Consider the following 24,426-nt stretch of genomic DNA (forward strand, 5'->3'; position numbering starts at 1 on the left):
ATAGTCAAAGGCAATGCAGAAACGGCACATAGAAAGGTTAGAAAACAGTTCGTTGAGAAAAGAAACGCACACACATGATCATAGACAAGGACGAGACAATGCTAATAGAAGAGAAGCAGATAACAAGAAGATGGAAGGAATATATTGAAGAACTCTACAAAGGAGATAGAGTGAACGGAGAAGAGATAGAGAAGAAAGAAGAATTCAATGAAAATGAATTAGGACCATCAATTTTAAAGTGCGAATTTGACAATGCTTTGGAAAAAATGCAACATGGTAAAGCTCCAGGAATACATCAAATACCAACGGAAGTGATTAAGAATCTCGGAATAGCAACAAAGAAGAAACTATTTAATCTTATTAATGAAATGTACATCTCGGGAAAAATACCAAGAGACTTCGAAAAAAGCATATTGGTACCTATCCCGAAGAGGAAAGGCGCACGGAAATGCGAAGAACACAGAACGTTAAGTTTGCTTTCCCATGCACCAAAAATAATGTGCAAAATTATCGCACAACGAGTTGAGTTGATTTTGAGTTTAACGTCCCGTTCAGCAGCGAGGCTATATGAGACATGGACCTACTGACTAACGTGGAATCCGAACCATATGAGCTCCCGCCGGGAATCGAACCCGGGCCTCCCACGCCAAAGGCGTTATCGCACAACGAATAGAGGGGAAGATCGAAGGACGGTTATCGGAGAACAGTTTGAATTCAGAAGAAGAACAAGGGAAGCAATACTGAGTTTATGGTTGATCATGAACAGCACAACAGAATAACCAATTGTGATAATAGCATTTGTAGATACAGAGAAAGCTTTTGACAACGTAGATTGGAATATCATGTTCAGAGCGTTGACGAAGCTGAGAGTAGATTACAGAGACAGAAGAATATTTTAACAACTTTATAGGAACCATACAGCTGTTATAGGAAGAGATCAGAAGAAAGCAAGAATAAGTAAAGGAGTGAGACAAGGATGTGGACTTTCACCTCTCCTGTTCAACGTCTATATGGAAGGCTACGAAAGAATTCTTGGATAAAAACGAGAAAGGCGTAAAAGTAACAAGGTTTACTGATGACATAGCATTGATAGCGGAGAACGATGAGGACATGCAAGAAGCACTTTCAAATTTGAACGACGAACTGGAAAAAGCATGCAAAATGAAGATAAATAAGAAGAAAACGAAAGTGATAAAGTGCACAAGAGCAGGACAGGAAGGGGCAAACGTATGGCTAGATGGAGAGAAAATCGAAGACGTGAAGACGTTCCCCTACTTAGGAAGTCTAATATCTTCGGATGGAAGAAGTGAAAAAGACGTAAGTTCCAGAATAGCATAGGCTAAACAAGCATTCACTAGGAAAAGAGGACTACTAACATCAAGAAATGTGTCGCTGGACGTTCGTAAACGATTTATTAAGACATTGGTATGGAGCGTGGCGCTGTACGGATCAGAGACGTGGACATTGAGAAAAGCTGAAATATACAAGCTGGAAGCATTTGAAATGTGGTTGGTGCAGAATGCTGCGCATATCATGGACCGAAAGGAAAAGGAATGAAGACGCACTAAGGGAAGCTAATGAAGGACGACAGATCATGAAGATAATAGGAAAAAGAAGAAACAGCATGCTTGGCCATCTTATTCGATACTCCGATTGGATCACTGTGCTGATAGAGGGAAAGGCAGAAGGAAAACCAGGAAGAGGAAGACTAAGAATAGAATATCTAGATGGAGCTACAAAGAAGAGGCCTTATAAAAGTATAAAACAACTCTCCCAAGCGAGAGAAAAGTTTTAACATTTTCATGTTGCCCAGCAACCTATGGTTGAGGTGAACAAGAAGACGACCTAAACGTCAAAAGTGTTAGATGTAAAGCTATAAATTTCATTTCATTCCAGTAGTAATAATAATGTCGCTTTACACAGGTTCCCAATGAAACGGCGGACTTTTTAGAAAGTAAACTTTCTTTTTAACCCAAAAAGGTCGTATGATATGCGGGCGTATATTTTAACTGGAACCCAAAACACGAGAACTCTTCGCAGTCAAATGCTTCTATGTGCATAGTACCGGGTTCGATCACGATTATGCATTTACCTCGTATGCAAATATGAGTACTGTGTTGACTCATGTTTCAAATAGCTGCCTCGCTGTTTGAAAGGGACGTCAACCGAGTTATATGAGTTACCACCGGGAATACAATTAAATTCTTGATTTTTAACTAGTTTCGTGTTTCTTTTCGGCACCAAAGGTATATATAGTACAAGAACTTGCAGCTTAAAGTGGAATCCAAGCCACAAGTTCCTATTGGGTATCAAACCCGAGTCTCCAGCACCAAGGCGTACAATGGATGAAAGAAAACTCGTATAATTTAGCTACGACGGAGTCACTTAGAAATATATACGTTTCTCTTGTGCTAAAAGCAACTAACTCTCGTTTGAAAAAAAATAAAAAATAAAAAACTTTTGAATTTATCCAATAATTTTAAATTTATACAAGTTATTTTCTACATTACAAAATCAGTGGTCGAAGTGACGCGGTATGCGATGGTATGCCATACCGCCTCTGGTTTTTCAATGATCAAGATATACCGTCACTGAACAATACCTTTAATAAATTTATTTTTATACACAGTAATTGACGCATAGCTTAGCACGAGAAAAGATATTATTATTATTATTATTATTATTATTATTATTATTATTATTATTATTATTATTATTATTATTATTATTATTTTGTATACAAATAATTGTTAAGTTGACAACCCCAACATTTTTATTTTTTTCCTATTTTTGTTTTTAAAATTGATATGTCTTTCAAAGATCATCATCTAGTTTGTGTTTTGATGTGCCATACTGAAGTGTTTCTTTCTTTCATGTATATATATGTGTCTCTTCTTGTCTTAATGTATATAAATGTCGTGTTTTGAACATGGGCGGATTTAGGGATTGTCTGTTGTGGTGTCAGATCTTCCGAGGGTTTGAAATACTCCTCAATCAATCGAGTGGGGATCCTTGAGTTCTCCCACAGGAAATTGTTAATATAAAAACCTGATATTTCTCTAAACACAATATAAGTTTTTTTTTTTTTCAGAAAATTGTTGGTGGGGAATAAATCTTTCCGTGTCCGCCCCTGTAACTACAGCGAAGCTCTATAATGATTTTCAGTCATTATATAAATAGAAACGCGATCTTTTACTAATAGGCAACATACCCTCACTGCATTTCAATATTTAGATAGCCGGTATGTCGAGTCAAAATCGTAATAAAGCATACCGCCTCTGCTTTCCCCCCCCCCCACTTCGAACAATGCACAAAATCATTTACTTTGGCGATTTGTTAAACACAATTTCGACATTACGACACGAAATAAAACTCGTTCATTTTGTTTCTGCAGTGCTTAGTTCAATAAATACCACTTACTCGAGTTTCATCGTTGCCGATTGAGACTTCAGTCCTTCTTTCAGGGTGTTAAGGGCCTTCTAAAAGTTTACCAATGGTAACCCTACTGATAAAAGTCTTAGCCCATGAACGCCAAAATTCTATACATATAGGATTAAATTACGTTATTTCCTAGAGAAAGGCTAATGTCTAGGGACTTGTTTGCGTACGTACTCTAACTTAATAATAAGGTACAAATAACAAACAAGCGCCGTGATTCATCTTAAGCATCCACTGAAGTTGAATTTTGCCACAACACCGACCACGAGTTTCTTTGCTATTTATGTAGCAAGACATTGCGAAATGTTGAGAGCACCACAGTTTGATAGCACAGAAACTATGACGAACCGAAATATATAGAAACTCTGTGCTCTTACCTTTCTGCAACACCAAGAAACAGTCGCTGCAGAAGTTGTGGATTTTGCTTGATTCTCTTCATCATTATGTTTTGGGACGCTGCTCATCACGATAGAAAACACTGACACATACAGCCGTCACCATAGCACAACATACTTTACCAGTTGAAGGAAATAATCTTATCTTTTAAGTTGGTATTTGCACACACACACACACACACACACAAATCTAATCTCGCTGACAGAGCCACAAGAGTTTCGACAGACACTGACTGCACTGCACTATACTCTCTTCTAACGAATCAAACCAAACACTCTCTGATGCTGTTGGTGCTTTTTCCGTTCCACCCAGAAATAACCTCCTGCGACCGAACGCACGAGGGGAGGACTCTGAGGAAAACATAGTAGCCGTTCCAAATTCTAACACTTCGCTCTTTTATTCACAGCCACTCACGCCCACTATCACTAACAGCTGAACCAACACATGGCAACGTCAATGGCGGTGCGTGACACTCCCATTATTCTCAACTTCATACTAATTTCAATTCATTTCATGTCAATTTCTCGGTTCTCTAATGCTGAATCCTCAAAATACTATTACCTCTCATGGAAGGCATAATATAAACATAAATGCCTACAGGGGAACACCACAAATTAATAAAGCGTATCTATATGATATAATTTAATGTATTAGTAGATTTGGGTTCCAGCAAATGGTAGATTATTAATTTATATTGACAACGTCCAAAATTCCGAGGTAAACCCATCGAAGATCACACAAAATGCATGCCAGAGGAAGGAAGGGGGCGTCTGAATGCTGAAGGGGTTCCCTTCGGAGAAACAAGCATAACCTATTCACTAATTCTCACCAAGAAAAAAACGACGTTACATATAGAACTTCAAAAATTATATAAGAAGTCAAAACATAAGTTTTAAAAATTGCAAAAATGCAACAAATCGACAGTAAAATTAACGTAAAATATAAATTGTTCTTAACTTTTAGATTTGGATAATCTTTACCTCCCACTCTCCAAGACAATATCAAACAATTACACTAGTTAACAAATTTAAACTTTTTGTTTGTTACATGAGAAAAATCACCTAATCTTAAAGGAACTTTTTGCGCTGAATTCGAATATGCACTCGGTTTCTCTCCATCACGTACAGTTCTCCCGTAACAGAGGGATTTTCGGGAAATTCCCTCAAAAATTTCCCTTTTTCAGATATTTTATTCCCCTAGCTCCTGTCCCCTTACATATAGTAACATAGAAATTACCTAAGTATACCTTGATTTATATTTAATAAACCCTAAAAGTTTCGTAAAAATCGCTTTGTTCTTTCTAGAGAAATAAATATATTTGTATGTATACTGTGTGCACTGTTTATTGCAACTGATAGTAATGCTTTCAGATCTCCTGAGTTGGGGTAAAAGAGGACGGCGTTCCTGTGTTAACTCACCAAATAGTTTTGGTTGTGTGTGTGGCCAGTTTGTAGTTAAAGGACAGTGTAGATCCATTACGCCATCGGTGAAACTAACATATTATATATATTTCGGATGTCGTGTGGGAGATCAGGATAAAACTTGGGCACCCAACATAATATGTGCGTCGTGCTACGTCACTTTACTTGCATGGGCCAAAGGGAAACGGAGGTTCATGAAATTTGCTGTACCAATGGTGTGGAGAGAACCCATTGTCTCTTATTATTATTATTTTTGTCTCACAGTAGTTAAGGGACATTCTAATAAAAGCAAATACACAATAAGTTATCCCAACGTTAAATCCGCAATTAGACCTATTCCGCACGGGGATGAACTTCCACTTCCCGAGCCCCCTACCAACTGGGAAGAGATATGGCCAAAAGACTCTGATGATGATCATGACCTTGATGAACCATCGACATCAACATGTACATCCAAGGATCCAACGTTCATCCCTGACTGTGTTCGCGAGCCACATTTCATCCGGCAATGTGAACTTAATGACCTAGTCCGTGATTTGCACCTGACAAAACAAGAGGCGGAACTTCTGGGATCAAGGCTCCAGCAGTGGAACTTATTGGATGCAGAAACGAACATATCAGTGTACAGGAAAAGGCATGTTCAATTTTCAAGCTATTTCTCAATGCAAGATAATGTGTGCGTATGTACGGATATAAATGGGTTGATGGCGGAGCTAGGAATTCCTTACATTCCAGAAGAATGGAGGTTATTTATCGACGCGTCAAAGGTCAGCCTTAAAGCTGTCCTTTTCCATAATGGAAATAAAAAACCTTCTATACCACTTGCGCACTCAGTAAAGATTAAGGAATCCTATGACACCATGTCAACTTTGCTAAATCTTATAAATTACAAGGACCATTGTTGGCAAATATGTTGTGATCTCAAGGTAGTTGGTATTTTATTAGGACTGCAGTGCGGTTACACGAAGTACCAATGTTTTTTATGTTTATGGGATAGCCGAGCTGATGACAAACATTATGAAGTGAAGGAATGGGAACCTAGAGTGAATTACGTACCTGGAGAATGCGACGTCAAATACGCTCCTTTGGTAGATCCTAATAAGATATTACTACCGCCACTTCATATCAAGTTAGGACTTATGAAAAACTTTGTCAAAGCCATGGACACATCTGGTGAAGCTTTCAAGTATTTGCGAGATAAGTTCCCTAACCTGAGTGATGCTAAGATTTCAGCGGGAGTGTTTATTGGTCCCCAAATTAGGAAATTAATGCTTGATGATAGCTTTGACAGCAAGTTAAACAGTGCTGAGCTAGCTGCCTGGACAGCATTTAAGTGTGTTGTGCGCAACTTTCTGGGCAATAACAAAGCTGAGAGTTACACAGAAATCGTACAGGACATGATACAGAAATACAAAGAGTTGGGTTGTAGGATGTCTTTAAAAATCCACTTTTTGCACACCCACCTCAGCTTCTTTCCTGCTAACCTAGGTGCTCTCAGCGACGAACAGGGGGAAAGATTCCACCAAGATATAATGGCAGTGGAGGAAAGGTACCAGGGACGATGGGATCCTTCAATGATGGGGGACTATTGTTGGGGTCTTGTTAGAGAATGCAACATTTCTTACAAAAGAAGGAAGTAGTGTACGTTTTTGTAACCCAATGGAAGTTTCATATATTGTGATAGTTTTGATTGTCTTTTCATGACCTTTTGGTACATTTGTATTATTGTTTATTGTAAATTGTCACACTTGTAAATTATATTGTATTATATTTTATATATGTGTTTGTGGTAATAAAGCAAAACGTTTTACCTCAACTTAAGAGATCTGAAAGCATTACTATAAGGTGCAATAAACAGTACACACAGTATACATACAAACATATTTATTTCTCTAGAAAGAATAAAGCGATTATTACGAAACTTGGAGGGTTTGTTAAATATGAATCAGAGTATACTTAGGTATAATTTCTATGTTAGTATATGCAAGGGGACAAGATCTTGGAGTGTAAAATAAACGAAAAGGGAAATTTTTGAGGGATTTTCCCGAAAATCCCTCTGTTACGGGAAAATCTACGTGATGGAGAAAAACCGAGTGCATATTCGAATTCAGCGCAAAAAGTTCCTTTAAGAACAGGTATTTCCTTTTATGTAACAAAACCTTTGTTCACTAGTGTTATCACTCGAAGTCGCAGCCAATATACAACTGTCTTTTACTAAGAAATATCATGAATATGCCACTAAGGATATCTATCTCAATAATACGAGAAGCTCTACTTTCGTGTATCAAACCGCGATGTACTGGCCTAAGTCGGAATTTTTCATACTTGTTTTGTGATTAAACAAATATTTTGTTGATTACTTGCAAGTACATACATCGATCACAGTACTAGTAATAATCACCGTAATAATATAGAAAAGTCAGAAAAATTACCCACAGGACCCCGAGCAATCCTTATGGAAACTGGATTTCGGTGGAATTGCTTGAAACCGTGACATGTATTTTAATCCTGAGAAAACGTCTCATGGGCACAATCAGGAATTACTGGCCGTTTGACCACTACGATGCCTCTCTTTTGAAAGGAGCTAAAGATAATGATGTTTAGTTATGTTATGATGATGATAACTCCAATAAATAATAATAATAATAATAATAATAATAATAATAATAATAATAATAATAATAATAATAATAATAATAATAATAATAAAGTTATTCAGGTGAATTGGTAATTCAATACTAGAGAAATGTAAAATCCGAGTTCCGTATTTCCGGTATTAGTAGTTCTCTGTTCGGTAGCTACATTTCCTTTGATCCACAACTTGAGTGAGATGACGGATGTTGAATGTCGACTGAAGTAAATCACGCATAATAAATACAAGGAGAAAACCTAGTGATGTAACGCACTATTTACCCACAACACGCGGGGAAACAGCTTCCACCATTATGCACCACAAAGCACACGGGATGCGACGTATTTACCCATCGGTTGCCTACCGTCTACTTCAGTGAATCGATGCATTTGGTCTTTGATTAATCGAACAACACCGAATGTTCAGGAGGAAAAGAAACATTGACAGAGAGAGAAAACTTTCCCCTTTTCTTTCATCACTGGCTGTTCTCCAGCATTCTGGCTATTCACTTTGCTCCTACTTGAATAATATATCAACGAAAAGCATACTAGATCTAGAAATTGAACATGTAGCACTTTCGTCTTTAATATATAAAACGATATTTGACATCTAACTCCTCTTACAATTAGACCGTTCCTCTTATTTTGATGATTTTTGGTCGATGAGTGGACCCTGGCTTAACTTATATTTCTAGTATTTTCGGCAAGGGGGAGGGGTGGCGTGTAAAAATAATCGAAAGCAACTGATATTAATGTTCAATCCACAGTTTTCAGAGTCGTTGAAATGAATAATGACACATTCCAATGACTTTTAAATCCAATGTCATCCTTCATCGGTATGGAGAGAGGGGCAGGGGTGGAAAGAAAATAATTTGTAAAAATAATCGAGAGAAAAAAACTAAATTAGTGTCCAATTCATAGTTCTCGATATCGCTGAGATGAATAGTTATACCAAAATCATCCTCCATCGGCACGGAGAGATGAGGGTGGGGTACAAAGGGGCTGCCTTGTAAAAATAATCGGAAACAATCTATATTAATATCTAATTCATAGGTTTAGGAATCGCTAGGATGAATAGTGACACTTACACTGCCGTTTAAGTCTAAGGTCATCATCTATCAACTTCAAGAATGAATGGAATAGGAAAAAAAAAAAAAAGAGACGACATCTAAAAATAACCTACAACAACCGATATTAATGTCCAATCCATAGTTTCCGAAATGATTGAGATCAATGATGACACCAAATTCATCGTCATGGAGAGGTGGGGAGATTGTTGACACGAAAAATAATCGAAAACGATAGATATTAATGTCTAACCCACAGTTGGTCGCTGAGATGAACAGTGCATTTCAGATCAAGTTTAAGTCCAAATTTATCCCCCTTCGGTATGGAGAGTGAAGAGAAGATGTGGAAATAAGATAGCATACGTAAAAATAAATGAAAACGACCGAAATTCCATTCCAAAAGTTTTCGGAGTCTCAAAGATGAATAGTAACACCAAATTCATCCACCATCATCATAGAGAGTGAGGGTAAGGGGTGTAAAAACAACCAGAAATGACCGATATTACTGTACAATTGCTGAAATGAATAGTTGCACCAAATTCATCTCCCATCACAGAGGGCTGAAGGTTGGCATGGGAAGGGGCTGACATGAAAAATTATCACAAACGATCGATATTAATGTCGAATTCATAGTTTTATAAGTCACTGAGATGAATAATGACTCTACTGCTGCTACTTTAGACCAAATTCATTCCTCATGCGTTCTTCATAGGGGGAAAAGGGTTGAAATATTTTCCATATCCCTAATCCCTCCGTGCGAAGCATGAACATTTCAGTTAAATAGTACAAGGAAATTGCAAATAGTCCACGTCTGTCGGGTCTTGAGATTTTTACAGAATGGGATAAGTACTGGAGCAATTATTTAGTTCATCGATGCGAGTGTAACAGAGCTTCTATCATTCGACTGAATATGCATTTGTTTCTCTTCATCTCAGTCTCCTCGATAGCAACTTCTATAATCATTTTCTTAAATTACGGGCGGACCCTAATTAAAAGCTGATATCCGGAAGGTATGTAAAAGGTGACCAACTCCCAAGAAGCAGTGGAAGGAGTGGAAGTCTGATGAAGACACAGTAGGCCTTATGCAGAGTTGCTCTGACGCTTGATTAGTATCATACTAAGGAGTTTGACTAACATATGTTTCTGGCAGTAGTCAGGTCTTTAGTATATCGCTAATTATACGTTAAAACAACTCTGCATAAGGCCCAGTATGTCCAAAGTGTTACTTGCCTGTGTTGCATTTATAGATTTTTATCACATGACTAGCAGATTGCTCGTTCTTGGCAAATACGTTTTATTTCGGACATAAAGGGCAATAGGCGCTCAATTTGGATTTAAACGGCATGGGAAGTGTCACTGTTCATCTGAGCGACCCCGAAAACTATGAATTCGACATTAATTGGTCATTCTTGATTATTTTTACGTATCTCTCCCTCCCTAAGATGCGGGGCTGAATTTGGATTTCTGAAAACTATGCATTCAACACTAATATCGATCATTTTAAAATATCTCCTATTCCCCTAAATTGCACCGTCAAACTGAAATGATAAAATCCATTCCAGGCCCGAACCTCATTTCTGTTCAAAATTTGATCAAGTTCGGTCGTATGTATCAAAGTTAAGTTTTATTTATTTTTATGTATCCCCTCTCCTCCCCGCCCCTCAGTTCTGCCCTGAAAGTGAAATTATAAAAATCATCTCAGGTCCAAACTCCTCTATGTTGAAAATTTGATTGAGATCGGTCGCATGGTTCAAGAGCTTTGAAGTCAAAAACACAGTCACTTTCAATTTTATATATTGGATTGCTTAGTGTGTTGTTGTGTTTAGTTTGGATTCCTTTATGTACGGTAGCCTATACAGTACAAAAATAAAGAATCTGTTCTAGCAGTGAAGATTTTTGTATATTATTGGCAAGGAACAACATACTTTCTGGCACCATAAAAACTGTTTCTCTCGATTTTCCGGAAAACTAATTTAAGAGAATTTACACTTACCCCCATTTTTTCTTGAGATTAATGAGATCTTAAGATTCATGCGTCTCGTCTTTGGAATTAGAATATATGAGATGTGTACGGAAAGTAACTATCGTTTTGAAAAAGATATTAAAAACAGGTTTGTTCAAGCCAAATTTATTTTTACATGGAAAAGCGCACCAATATTTTTTGACATAGTTTTCATCAATGTTTAAACACTTGTCCAAACCTTCCTCATCGAAACATCCCGCCAGTCCGGCATGTACGCACCGTTTCATTTGAACAGCGCTAGTGTGGCGCTTCGCGCGTGCGCGCTCGTTTCACTGGTTCATTGCCTCTCCACTCCACTGACGCCATTACGAATGAGTTGCTGCGGGTGTACTGTGTCCTGTGATGCCAATGCTCGTTCCCATACTGTTGGTGCCACCCAAACGTTAATCCGACAGTTCGGTTGGGAGCAGTTTGACCATTGGCCATACAGTGCCGACTTGGCGCTGTCTAACTACCACTTGTTCCTGCACCTGTAGCGCGAGCTCAGCGGTAAACGCTTTGAAAGTGACAAGGAAAAAAAGAAGAAGAAGAAAAGGTTGTGGAGTTGTTGACCCGCGCGGAAGGTTTGAAAAAGTTGATCACCCTCTCTGGTAAGTGTTTAAACATTGATAGAAACTGTGTCGAAAAATAGCTTGTGTCCTCTTTAATGTAAAAATATATTTGGTTTGAACCTGTTTTAGTATTTTTTAAAACGGTATTTACGTTCCGGACACGCCTGGTACATTTTTTTCATAAAGACACTGTAATTATTATATATATATATATATATATATATATATATATATATATATATATATATATATATATATATATATATATATATATATCCGGAACCTTTGATGTCAGGTACTGAGACAAAACATATGTTGCTGTTAATATCTCGTTTCAAAGTTTTAATATCACCCACAAGAAATTCAAATAATAGTTCCCACTGTTAATACAAGCGAAAACAGAACACTCCTTCGTTCACACACACATTCTTTCCAAATTCATTATTTCCAGACAGACCTTTATTACACTATTAAGTTCCTAAAATACCACATTCGGATAATTTACATAGACATGGTAGAAAGCGATCAATACTGAAATGAAAGACATAATCAGACATATGAGGCAGAAATAAATAAAACTGATTTTTCTCGTATCTTAGTAAAATCTGCAAAGTAAGCGATCTGTCTCAGGTGTTACGGCAGATGCTGATGACTGTTTAATAGCTTCACTAACTCCGCAATTTCCTTCCTTCACGACATCTCAATGGCCACTCAAAGCATCTCTTTAAACGAAACAATTAAATCACAAACGAAATACAACTATCAAAATGGGAACATTTTGTTAAGATTTTCTGGAAGATTCAGATTTTAACTTGATGCAACTGACAAGCAAACAGTTTGTCGCACACTGAAAATAATCCTGAATTGGACAATAATGTAAATACTTCCAGACTAAAGTTATCTTGGAATGATGAATTCATTTATAGAAAATTTAAAGCTACGTTATGTATATGGCTTTTGCTTTAATAAGTATTTTGTCTTTGGCAGTTCCTGGGGGTATTTTTTCTATCTGGAGATATTTCCTCCATATTTCTCTACCTTCAGTTTTCTCTTTTAGCTTCTAATATCTTTTTCTATTTTCAAATCATCGATCAGTTGTGTTCTTTTTCTTCCTACCCCTCGTTTTCCTTCAATTGTTCCTTCTATGGCGGTATAAAAAAGGAAATTTCTTCGCAGGATGTGTCCAATCCAATTGGCCTTCCTATGAAGAATACTGGCTAAAGGATTCCTCTTCTTTACTTTCTGTTTTAAAACATCTTCGCTTGTTACTCTCTCTGTTCATTTCAGATTATCCATCTTCCTCTAACACCACAGTTCGAAGCTCTCTAAAGATTTCTTCTCTAATTTTTGAATTGTCCAAGTCTCTGAACCATGCAGTCCAATACTCTATATATAGCACCTGACCAACTTCTTCCTAGGTCCAATATTGAGCCTGCTTGTAAAGAATGATCTTATGTTGAATGCTTCTTTGACTATGGCAACTCTTGAAGTGATTTCTTTGGTGCAGTACTCATTTTTTTTTTTTCCAAAATACTTCCCAGATGCTTGAAATTATACATCGTGGCGTTTCCACGGGTATTGTCATGACTTTGTTTTTCTTTATCAAGAAGAAATTATGAAGCAGGATTGAATCACGACTAAGATACTGATATCCTAAGCGCTGCATTTTACACACATTTCCGATGTATCAACAATGTGTGCATAGATATTTTTCAGAAGTCTAGCTAGCCATGTTTCCTTTTAGTTATGTCTACGTACCCATAATAGAATTAAACAAACAAACAAACAAAAAAAAAAAAAAAAAAAAAATCGCGAAATCTTCAGGCCTTCTCCGCTTCAGCGTGCAAGATATGGGCTTGATTTTTGCTGTAACGAATCCCATGTTAATGTTTTCAAACTTCATCGTTAAACAAGGAAACAAAACAAACAAACAAAAAATTTAAGAAAAATCACAATCGAGAAGAAATCGTCAGATGATAAAATGTCCTATCATAGTACAACCTGGTATGCATTTAAGGTATCAAATGTTTTTAATTAGAGCATCCCGTTATAAGTGTACGAAATAACATAGTAAACTACATCTTCATTAGAATGGATGTAAGAGACGAATGAGAAATGAAATCTGAAATCTGTAAGTTTAACGTCCCACGGTTATGCCGATTAGGCTAAACGAGACGGTGATGATGAGAGATAAGTGAAATGGTGGAATGAAGAAAGTGGGAGGAAACGGGAGAACCCCGAGAAAACCCACACCACAAGGTCCACACGGCACGAGCTGGGATCGAACCAGGGATCCCAAGCACCGGAGGTGAACGCTCTACCACTGAGCCACCGCGCCCCCCAAGAGACGAATGAGGTAAAGAGTCCGTTTATATACGAGGGTTCTTAGAACCTTTCTATTTCAAGTGTGCCCCTGTTGGCCCTGCTGTTGATGTATGTTTTCCCATAACTCTCTTGAAAGAAGGAGAGAGAATTTGCTGGACTGAGATCCTTCAATTGTTGCATTTGGACAGGGTTGCTACATAAAAACATTCCGAAATTTTTCACGAACTTCGCTATGTGCTGTCTTGTTAGCCATTCTAAGTAGCCTACGATCTTCACTCGTCAAATCCAAACGACTGAATGACAAATTGGTAACATAGCTAAAGCTATTCACTTCTTTTCCGTAAACAAAGGGAGGGTTTCATCCGCCAGAGGCTGGTGGAGGAAGTATAGTTCGCATATTTTCCGAGGGTACATCTGAGATAGACAGGCTCTACATAAAATTTACGTCTAACCAAGAAATATTAGAACCAGACATAATACTTTTAGGCCGTATTTATTGAACCTTCTTATGATGCCCTACCAAATTTGGTATTGATTTTTATTCTGTTTTTTACAGATCCACAAAGATAGAGTAACCAATTGGAGAAATGAGAGTCAAAAGCTGTTACTGAAGGTTTAATGCCGCAGGAGATCCACGCCGACATGGTTGCGGTGATAGCGTCCCGTCATATGCCACAGCGAAGAAACGGTCAGCCGAATTTAAGAGGGGGAGAACCTCCACTGGAGATGACACTCGATCAGGAAGGCCCATGGAAGCAGTAACTCAGGAGAACATTGACAAAGTGCAGGAAATCAACATGAATGATGCACGAATGACCATTCCTTTGATTCATTGTCAGTGCTGATTTTTTTTTTTTTTTTTTTTTTTTTTTTTTAATAATAATAGCGGTACTATTGCAGTAGAATGTTTAACGTCTCTGCCTTTGCTGTGCACTGCTCAGGATTCGATTTTGGTTTGGGTTCTAGAGTTTTCGTGTTTTGGGTCCTCATCGAATAACGAACTTGAGAAGGACGGAAACTTACTATTACCGTGGACCCCGCACACAAGACCACCACAGAACAGAGCTGGATTACACGACCATGCTACTGGCCATACGTTGAGTGGCAATTGCGTAGGCATCTGAAATAAGAAGCACAGTCCTCTCAGGAAAACCAGAAAGATTGATGTTCGGAGAAAATGTGCTCACCATACATTACTTAGTTGAACAGGATATATTTATAGGATTTAAGATTTAGATTTTTGGGCTTTCGGCATCTAAGGCCATTTTGTCCGTCACGTTTTTAGGGATGACGTTTATCGGCGAGCACACTATCCGGGGAAAGGAAGCGACCTGGGACCTATAAGATAGGTACCATCCCGACATTTGCCTGGTGTGAATGAGGAAAACCCAGGAAAACCTCATTTAGGGTGGTTGGCCTGAAAAAGCGTTTTACACTTTTTCGACCGAGTGCCCCCACCGGGAATCGAACCCGGGACCGCTCGCACCAAAGGCGAGAGCGTTAGCGACTACGCTACGCGCCATATTTATAGATGAAGAATAGCTGTTAATATAATATAGTTAGCAAACTCTGAACACGTCCATATTAGTCTCCATACATTCAAATCAATACAGAATTTATAAAATTACAGCAATCGGACATATTCAATAGTATACGTGAGGGGGAATAAATAAATTTTTTATTCCCTTAGTCAAGACAACATTCGGAATTTTCTGATCAAAACCCATTGGACGTTTCACCTGTAACACAGCACTCAATCCCCCCCCCCTTCATAAAAGACTCCATCAATTTATCTGTTTTAGCACATGGAAAGTAGGCCTATTGTATAGCATGAAAATGAACCATGGACAAACTATTTCAAAAGATGCACTTTCTGTATTTTTGATCAATTTATACCCAAATAAACTATTTACTGCTGATACAGACTATAAAAGACTGTGAATAAGGGCATTTGATCACTATTATCTTTTGGTATTCTTACTTAAAAAAAAAAAAAAAAAATCTGTGAGAAAAACAGAGCCAGAGATTTGAAGTTTTACCTCCTTCTGCTGAATATTTAACAATTCCATTTGACTGAGACAGGACAGAAGTGTTCTCACAACTGTGATACATTAAATATGGATGCTAATACAGCTGTAGCAGTCTCGGAAGTTTGAAGTTCAATATACTTGTGACATTTTCTCCATTTCACATCTACGATCGATAACGAAATGGTAAAAAATATATATACACATGTATTTCTGTGTATGCTTACTTGGTTGCAGTTATACATGCGACTAATTCACGCAACATACAAATTTCCATTGAGAGCAACACAATGCGGTTAAGGCAATAAAATTACATTTATATGTTAACTTTTAGCTGCTCATTGCATATTACGACGGTTCTAGTAAAAACAATTCCATAGACGTAGAGTCAAAATGTACAAAGCTGTTTAGAACACTGTTTGCCAATGCGATGTCCACTGACACCATCGCTTTATGCATTCACTTGTAAAAACGGACACACTATTTTCAAATCGTACTACTAATCATGCACTAATGAAGTAGGAAATACTGAAAATACGAGGGTGGGTTGGAAAGTTCGTGGCCTGACTAGGAAGAAAGCAATTATTTTGTTTATATACTTTAGCTGCGTAGCTATGTCCGTTGGTATTCATTGTGTAAAACTTCATTTCCCTGTTGTTTCAGATGAGGAGTTTATAAGGCGCTAAGTCGGCGTAAGTGACGGAAATTTGTGACATGGAGAAAATCGAGCATCAAGCTATTAACAACTACCTGCATAAAAAGGGTTTAAGACCATAGGAAATTCGTATAACATGATATAGACACTAGGAAATTCCGCGCACTCGTACTCCATGCTTAAAAAGTGGGAACTGAATTTAAGCATGACAGAAACAGCAGTGACGACACGCCTTCAAAGTCGACCACTACACAAAATGTCGATAAAATTTGTGGCCTGATTTTGAATGACCGTAGAGTCAAAATCCCAGAGATAGCTGAGAGCATGGGTATTCCCTATGAGTGAGTATTAAACATTATCATAAACGAATTAGAGTTTTTGAAGTTGTTTTCAGCTAAACACACAAGCAATTGATCCAGCCTTTCCGTGACTGTTTGGAACTGTTTGAAAGTGATTCGGAGGAGTTTATTGGCAGATTTGTGACTATGGACGAGACATGGGTACGCCATCACACATTGGAATTAAAACAACAATCGAAGCAATTGAAACTACCTGGATCTACTTTTCCAAAGAAAATCAAACAAGTTTTGTCGGCAAACAAGATTATGGCATCAATTTTGGGGGGATGCTAGACGCATTATCCTGACTGATTTCTTGGCAAAGGGGAAAGGGAAATGTTGAATACTACTGCACTCTTCTGCGACGTTTGCATGAGGAAATCAGAATTAAAGGCCAGGAATGCTGCGAAGAAAGGTGCTGTTTCACAGGACAATACGCGCGTTTACATGTCCCTTGCATCCATGGCAGAAATTCATTCCTATGGGATTGAACTGTTGTCGCACCCGTCCCATTCGCCTGATCTCGGACCCTCGGATTTTCACTTGTTTAGGAATCTGAAAAAGTTTTTTGGGGGTCAGCGATTTTCTTCAGATGTAGAGGTGAAAAATGTTGTACTGGGATATTCTGCAACACCCATACAGTGCCTCATAACATCATACGGTTTCGGACCGAACCAAGGACTCTCCGCATCAGGTTAAGCATTCTAACACTGAACAATCGTTTTGTAATCTACACAACAGTGCATATATGAAGAGTATTTCCTGGGTAGAAGTAGATATGCATAATCTCGAAAAAGAACTTTAAAAAAGCAAAGGTTTTTTCACGACTATTTTGCTTGAGAAATTTTGAACTTTTTTGAACATTTCAACTGGAATGAAGAAATAACAATACGTTTAATCTTTCTATTTATGACAGAAAAAAAAAACTAATTCTAAAGAAAAAGTTTAATAATCAAGAGTATCATTCGCTAGAAAGAAAAGGGTAAATCGGAAGAAAAATGGGTTTACTAGTTTGAACGAACTGTTTGTACACCTAAGAAAGTAATGATCAACGACAAAAGTGTTTTACTGAAAATTTAATAGTATTAGCAGTAACTGTTCAGCAAATGGAGTAGTTAACCTTACTTGAACAAAATTACCATTTACAGTTTATGCATAAACTAAAACTTCTTTAAAAATTAGTACGTTTTTTGGAGCTTACATTTTCAACAGAATGTTTTGCAGAACAAGAGTATCCACTTAGGTACCTATACCGTTTAACAATTAAGTGATGAGACTAGTTTTATTGTGATGAAACAGAGAACGCAATCCGTAAACCAATATGAACGAAAAGAATAATCCCTCCTTTAAAATCTGCTAGTACCGCATTGTCACACGCGAAACATGACGGAATGACACCATTACCAGCAGTTACTGAGAAGCCCTCGTCACCCTAGCAGCATTGAGAAGACAGCGAATATCAAATTCTGTGTTAAACTGGGTAAAATTGCCGCAGAGACCACTGATTCAATGCGAAGAGTGTATGAGGATACGGAGAAACTTCGACTTCAGAAGTCAAAAGCGAATACAATGCTCCTGTGTCTCTACGACAGTAAGGGTATCATTTATCATGAATTTGTACCAGAGAGTAACACAGTGAATGGCCAGGTTTAATTAAGTGTTTTGAAGAGTTTCAAGAAGGGAATTTGTCGTGTTTATCCTGAATACTCAGCTCCAGGTAGCTGTTCCTTATCCATGACAATGCACCCGCTCACAGGGTAGCACTTTTTCAGGAATATTTGGTTAAAAAACAACTGTGTGTGTTGAAGTTACTATTAAGAGGCCTTATCCCGGCGAAATTAAAATACCGCTAATTTTACAGTAATTATGTGACATCTTCCAATAGATAAAAGATAATCGAAATGTGGAATACGAGCGCCCTAGACAATATAATTTTACATGAGATACCGTTATCACGACTCACTTATCTGCTTTCGATTTCCAGCCATTTTGAAAATCGGCATTTATTTTCGCGTTTCTAAACGGCTGAAAACGGAAAGCCGCTAGGTGACTTGTGATAACGGTACCTCACGCAAAAAAATATTGTCTAGGGCGCTCTTGTTCCACATTTCGATTATATTTTATCTATGGGAAGATATCACATAATTACTGTAAAATTAGCGGTATTTTAATTTCGCCGGGATGAGGCCTCTTAAAAGAATGACTTGTTGACAATGCTGAAGACATTCAAGCAGCTATGGCAAGGGCATTACGAAACACACCACAAACTTAGTTGCAGAGGTCTTCCAATTCTTGCGTGATCGTACCACTCGCTGTATTGACGTAGGAGGACCTATTTTGAACAACACACTGGTATTATTACAGTATCTTTGTTTGTCTGGTCACAATAAAATCAGTCTCATTCCTTAATTGTCGGGCGGTGTATATACATAACATTTATTGAGGTGATTAACATACGAGGGGGAGAAAATTAAAAACGCTATACCAAAGTTTCCTATTTCATTCTATATTGACACGATATAACACTAAATAAAGAATGAATTCTGTAGATGAACTTCTAAACTACTATAAAACTACCATTACACCCAAAATGGTTGCCCGTGACTTCAGTTTTTAAATTAGACCTGTATTAGGTTGTAATACAATATCTGAAACTCACACGAAAGAGCTTACTGAATTGAGAATGGGATATAAGTAAAATTCGATATCAAGCCCAAAAAAGGTTCGTATCTGTTTCTTGGTTTGTGATACTTTTTTATTTTCTTTTTTCTTTCTTTCTTTTTTTTTTTCTTTTGCCAACTTTAATTTAGACAATCTGTGCAACACTATGACAAGACGTGTAGCTTTCAGGACCTTGATGTAATAGTTAGGCAACCAACATGACCGTTGTGATATGCTGAGTTCCATAACTTACACTTGATGGCGACTAATGGAATACCACTTTGAAAATCCATAAAGATGGAAAGCCTCAAAATTAACACAACGCTCTGTGAATGTTGTATATATACAGTGCGTTCCATGAATAACACTAAGGTTCGTTTCCTGAAGAAACCAAGGCAGATAGAAGCATGAAATCTTTCGTATCCTTGAAGGAACATAAAAGAGAGAATTATGCTGATATGGAGAATCGCCCATAAGGTGCGCTCAATGGAGTTTCGGGGGGTAACTACAAAATTTTAAATAGCAACCCCCACCGTGTGGTGTCTCGTTTGAGAGGTAATCACGTGTAGAGACCAATTTTGGAAACCACATGTCGCTAGCGTGTCCCTATCCAACATGGCGGCCATGAGTAAAGTACGGTCGAAGTACGTTCCACGCATAACACTAAGATCCATCTCCTGAAGAAACCAAGGCAGATAGAAACATGAAATATTTCCTATCCTTGAAGGGATGTGAAAGACAATATTATACTGATAAGGAGAATCCCTTAAGAGGAGGACCTACGGGAGTTACGGGGATAATTATAAAATTGTAAATAGCAACCCCCACCGTGTTGTATCTTATTTTAAAGCTAATGGCGTGTAGAGAAAAGTTTTCGAAACTGCTTGTTGCTATCGTGTCTCTATCCATCATGGCGGCCATCCGTAAGTACGGTCGAAATCTGCCTTGGTTTCTTCAGGAGATGGGCCTTAGTATTATGCGTGAAACGTACTTCGACGGTATTTACAAATGGCCGCCATGTTGGAAATGAAATTAATTTTTTTTTTTTTTTAGTTTTACGTCCTAGGTTATGCCGGATAGGCTAAAAAAGGAGATGGTGATGATGAGAAATGAACGAAATGAATGAAGTGGGAGAACCCCGAGAAAACCCATGCACACGGTATTTGTCCACCACAAAGTTCACTCGGCGCGAGCTGGGATTGAACCAGAGACCCCATGCTCCACCGGTGAACGCTCTACCACTGAGCCACCGCAGCCCACAGGCCGCCATGTTGGATAGGGATATGCTAGCGACGTATACTTTCCAAAACTGGTCTCTACATGTGATTGCTTTTCAAACGAGGTACTTCACACGGTGGGGTTGCTATTTAAAATTTTGTAGTTACCACCCGTAACTCCCTTAGGTTCCCCTCTTGAGGGATTCTCCTTATCAGCATAATGTTTTCTTTTATGTCCCTTGAAGATTACAAAAGGTTTTATGTTTCTATCTGCCTAGGTTTCTTCAGGAAACAGGCCTTAGTGTTACTCGTGGAACGCACTGTATATATATATATATATATATATATATATATATATATATATATATATATATATATATATATATATATATATATATATATATATATATATATATATATATATATATATATATTATAAATTTCAGAATCAAGTACAGAAAAACGAAGATGGTATCTGAATAAGATAACTATTTAAAAAAATAAAAGCTAATATGTTTTTTTCAAAAAGCCGTGGTTTTGTGGGGGAAAACCTTCGTTTTAAAAAGGCTGACTTTTTTGCATCTCTAGTTTAAAGAGATGTTAGAAATGCAGGGGGAGAAAAGAACAATTTTAAATATTAAGAAGAGGAAGAGAAACTGTCTTAAGAAGGAACTGTACCATGAGGGACGTACTAGAGGGTATGGTGGCAGGATAGAGACAGAGAGAGGAGGCGAAGAAGACTACAATTAATGGACGTTATTAAAAATAGGAAAATCACACGCGAAAGCGAAGCGGTTGGCGGAAGAACGTGGAGCATGGAAGCTTCTCAGTTGCTGGCAAGTGGCCTGCCAATAATGGCAGAATAACCTATGATGACGATGAATTTAAAGCACTGTAGCCAATGGCTGCTTTTAAAGGAAGTACCATTAGCAATTTGTAAATTTTATTGCTGCACACTATAAAAGGAAACTTACTAATGTTCGAATTGTAGAACACAATAACTGGTACCACTGCGTAAATATTCTCCCTTAGCCCATACAGGTAAAATTTTAATTTTCAGCAATGTGGCTTCTCTCAAGAGCTCCCACTGACTGCAATGCATATGTGTTAACATTTTCTATCATAAGTACTTGTATGTTCGGCTTCTCAATCGAACTCTCAATCTATTGACTAATCGGCCAAGTTCAATGCAACCAATAAAATCTACAGTTCCAAGTTTTCACCCGTCTATGTTTACAATCAAAACTGATTAAGTTATTAGTTTCCCTTTCAAATATAATATCAAAGACTACATGATGGCGGTCACCGTAAGATCACTAGCTAATGACTGTCCCCTTCCACCTTCCAATGTTGCCAAAGAAAATCTAGCAGAAGGGGCTGAAAGCTACGCTATAAATTAGTTTTCCTCGTCTTCCTTTCATTTTTTTTTTTTTACTCACTCTCTTCGATGCAGCCAATTGAACAACAATACAGAGCTCAATAAGGGGCGTCATTTGAGTACGGCAGAGGGAAATTCCCAAACCATGAATTTGAGAAACAAATGTTTTTTAGTAAATTGCATACTAATATAGTAATAAACAGGAAACTCTTATGTCGATTGACAATCCCCCTCCCCTTGACAAAACCTGAAATGACTCTCCTGACCTCAGTGATGGATGTTTTAACATTCTTTAAATCCTATGTTTATTAATGAGAACATTCAAGTTCCTACCACGTTCTTTATCAAGTACACATACTTACAATCTCTCAACAACATGTACTTCACTGGTCTTGAATTGTGATTCACACACTTACCTATAAAAGAAAAGATACATAATTAGATTTCATGAAAAATTACTCGATACGTTAAAACGTTTATATCTAATTTCTAAAAAAGTTAATACGTTTATATCTAATCTCTACAAAATTACCACGGCACGTCAACTCCATTCCAATATATTAAATTCTCGATACCTTTTAACAAACATAATTCGAAAAACATTGGAATATGATTCAAGCACATATTCAAATAATTTTAATAAGAATATGTACTTTTTGGAAGTAACAAGCAACGACGAAATTCTACCACTGAGATGAGAAACACCGTTTTCCACTGATGATGCTGTCTTAAGAGCCGGCGGGAGTCAAGTGACCTTGACAAATCGAGGATAGAGTTTCTCCTTGCAGTTCAAAGTGTTTCCTTATTTTGGCAACAGATGGGGTTGTCGCTGAAATGCCGTCAAAGCAAATGCACCCGTCCTTTTCCTTTGTTTTACCCTGCATGTGGTCAAAGTTGGACAGCGTAGGAGGGGGATGGTTACTGCTGTAAATGGGACAGAAGAGTGAAATTCTTTTCTTTTTGCTAAAAGAGAAACAGAACTGAAGAAACAAATAAATAAGAGGGACCAACATGATATCAGCCGTCAGCTCCCTGTCAGAGAGCCACTCAAATATCTACAACGGTCACAAACATACCATAGAGAACTAAAGCACTTGTCGCATGTCTCTTTCTCAAAGGATTCTACCTATGGTAAATAACAGAATAGTGCGGGAAGAATCTGATATAAAATGAAGAACCATGCCAATATTAAAAAACACACACACACACACACACACACACACACACGGGAGAGTCGATATTCTAATTTATTTAGGGCCTTCGTGGTTAAAAAAAAAAAAAAAAAAAACTTGGAATTGAAAGGCAGAAAACCCAAAGATTTGAAATGTATTGACAATGTGAATCATTTTTTTAGTGGAATCCATTTCCTTATTTTCTTTTCAAAATATGACCACCAGATTTACTCTCTCTCTCGCCTTCACATTCGAATGGTCCTGGGTTCGATACCAGTTGCTGACCATCCTGAGTTTTTCCTATTATAACAGGAAAAAGCCGCAATGTTACATTCAGCCTTGGGGGCCGGCTTAGAAGGACAGGAGGGAGCACATGCCCTGCTTGATGTTGGTTTTTATTGGGGGAAATAGACCACTTCATTAACAATAGAATTAAAGATGTGTCACTCATGTCCAAAATTATTGTCGCATGTCTATAAATATGTTATTGTAGGAATATAATTTGATAACGAATTCACCCGGTATTTCTTATAGCCTAATGTTAGTATGCGTACAATCGGCAAAGATAGGTATGTGGCAAATTTCATGTCAAAAGAGCAGTAAATAAAAACAATAAAACGAAAACAAAACTTTCGTGTCCATTTAGCAACATTTTATTTTACTCATTCTAATCTTCGTATTTATAATTACTGTATTTTCCTATGAAATTTACCACATATATTTCCCGATTGTATACATAGTATCAGTATTAAAAGTCTCCTGCAAAATCATTATTACATGATATTTTTACAAGAAGACAGTTATAGAAATGCGACAATCATTTTGGACATGAGTGTACAAGGATGTAACAGGTGTTTGTTTCAAACATTAAATAAGTGTTCGTATAAATTGAACTTATTTCCTGACGTCATAGAACTAAGAACTGTTGCAGAGCGATGTAAGTCCGGTGACAATACAATATTCCATTCTTACTTTCATACTTTGCAATATATCTATTTATTTTAAATGTTTTAAATATTTATTTTAATATGTTTTTATTTTCAACTTCCTTATCCTAAAATAAATAGTAGTCTTTAACCAGCCCTGGTATCCCTGGTTGCATATCACTTTAGGATTTGGAAAAGGT

General features: G+C 37.5%; 1 protein-coding gene across 3 annotated transcripts in view; it reads right to left on the reverse strand.

Moving 5' to 3' along the window:
- LOC145690800 (solute carrier family 71 member 1) overlaps window positions 1–22,512 on the reverse strand; it is a 274,003-nt gene extending 251,491 nt beyond the window's left edge. The window contains exon 1 of one of the 3 annotated variants that reach the window (XM_081766094.1): window positions 22,491–22,512. Coding sequence is in view for 2 of the 3 variants with exons in the window: in XM_081766092.1 (XP_081622218.1) it covers window positions 3,816–3,902 (87 nt within the window). In the remaining variant the exon portion in view is untranslated. Of the gene's footprint in view, window positions 1–3,815; window positions 4,043–22,490 lie in introns of those variants that run through there. The other 2 variants (XM_081766092.1, XM_081766093.1) reach the window with 2 other exon arrangements.
- Window positions 22,513–24,426: the final 1,914 nt, after the last annotated feature.

Source organism: Thermobia domestica, chromosome 7, assembly GCF_964235325.1.
Source record: "Thermobia domestica chromosome 7, izTheDome1.hap1.1, whole genome shotgun sequence".
Lineage (NCBI taxonomy): Eukaryota > Metazoa > Arthropoda > Insecta > Zygentoma > Lepismatidae > Thermobia > Thermobia domestica.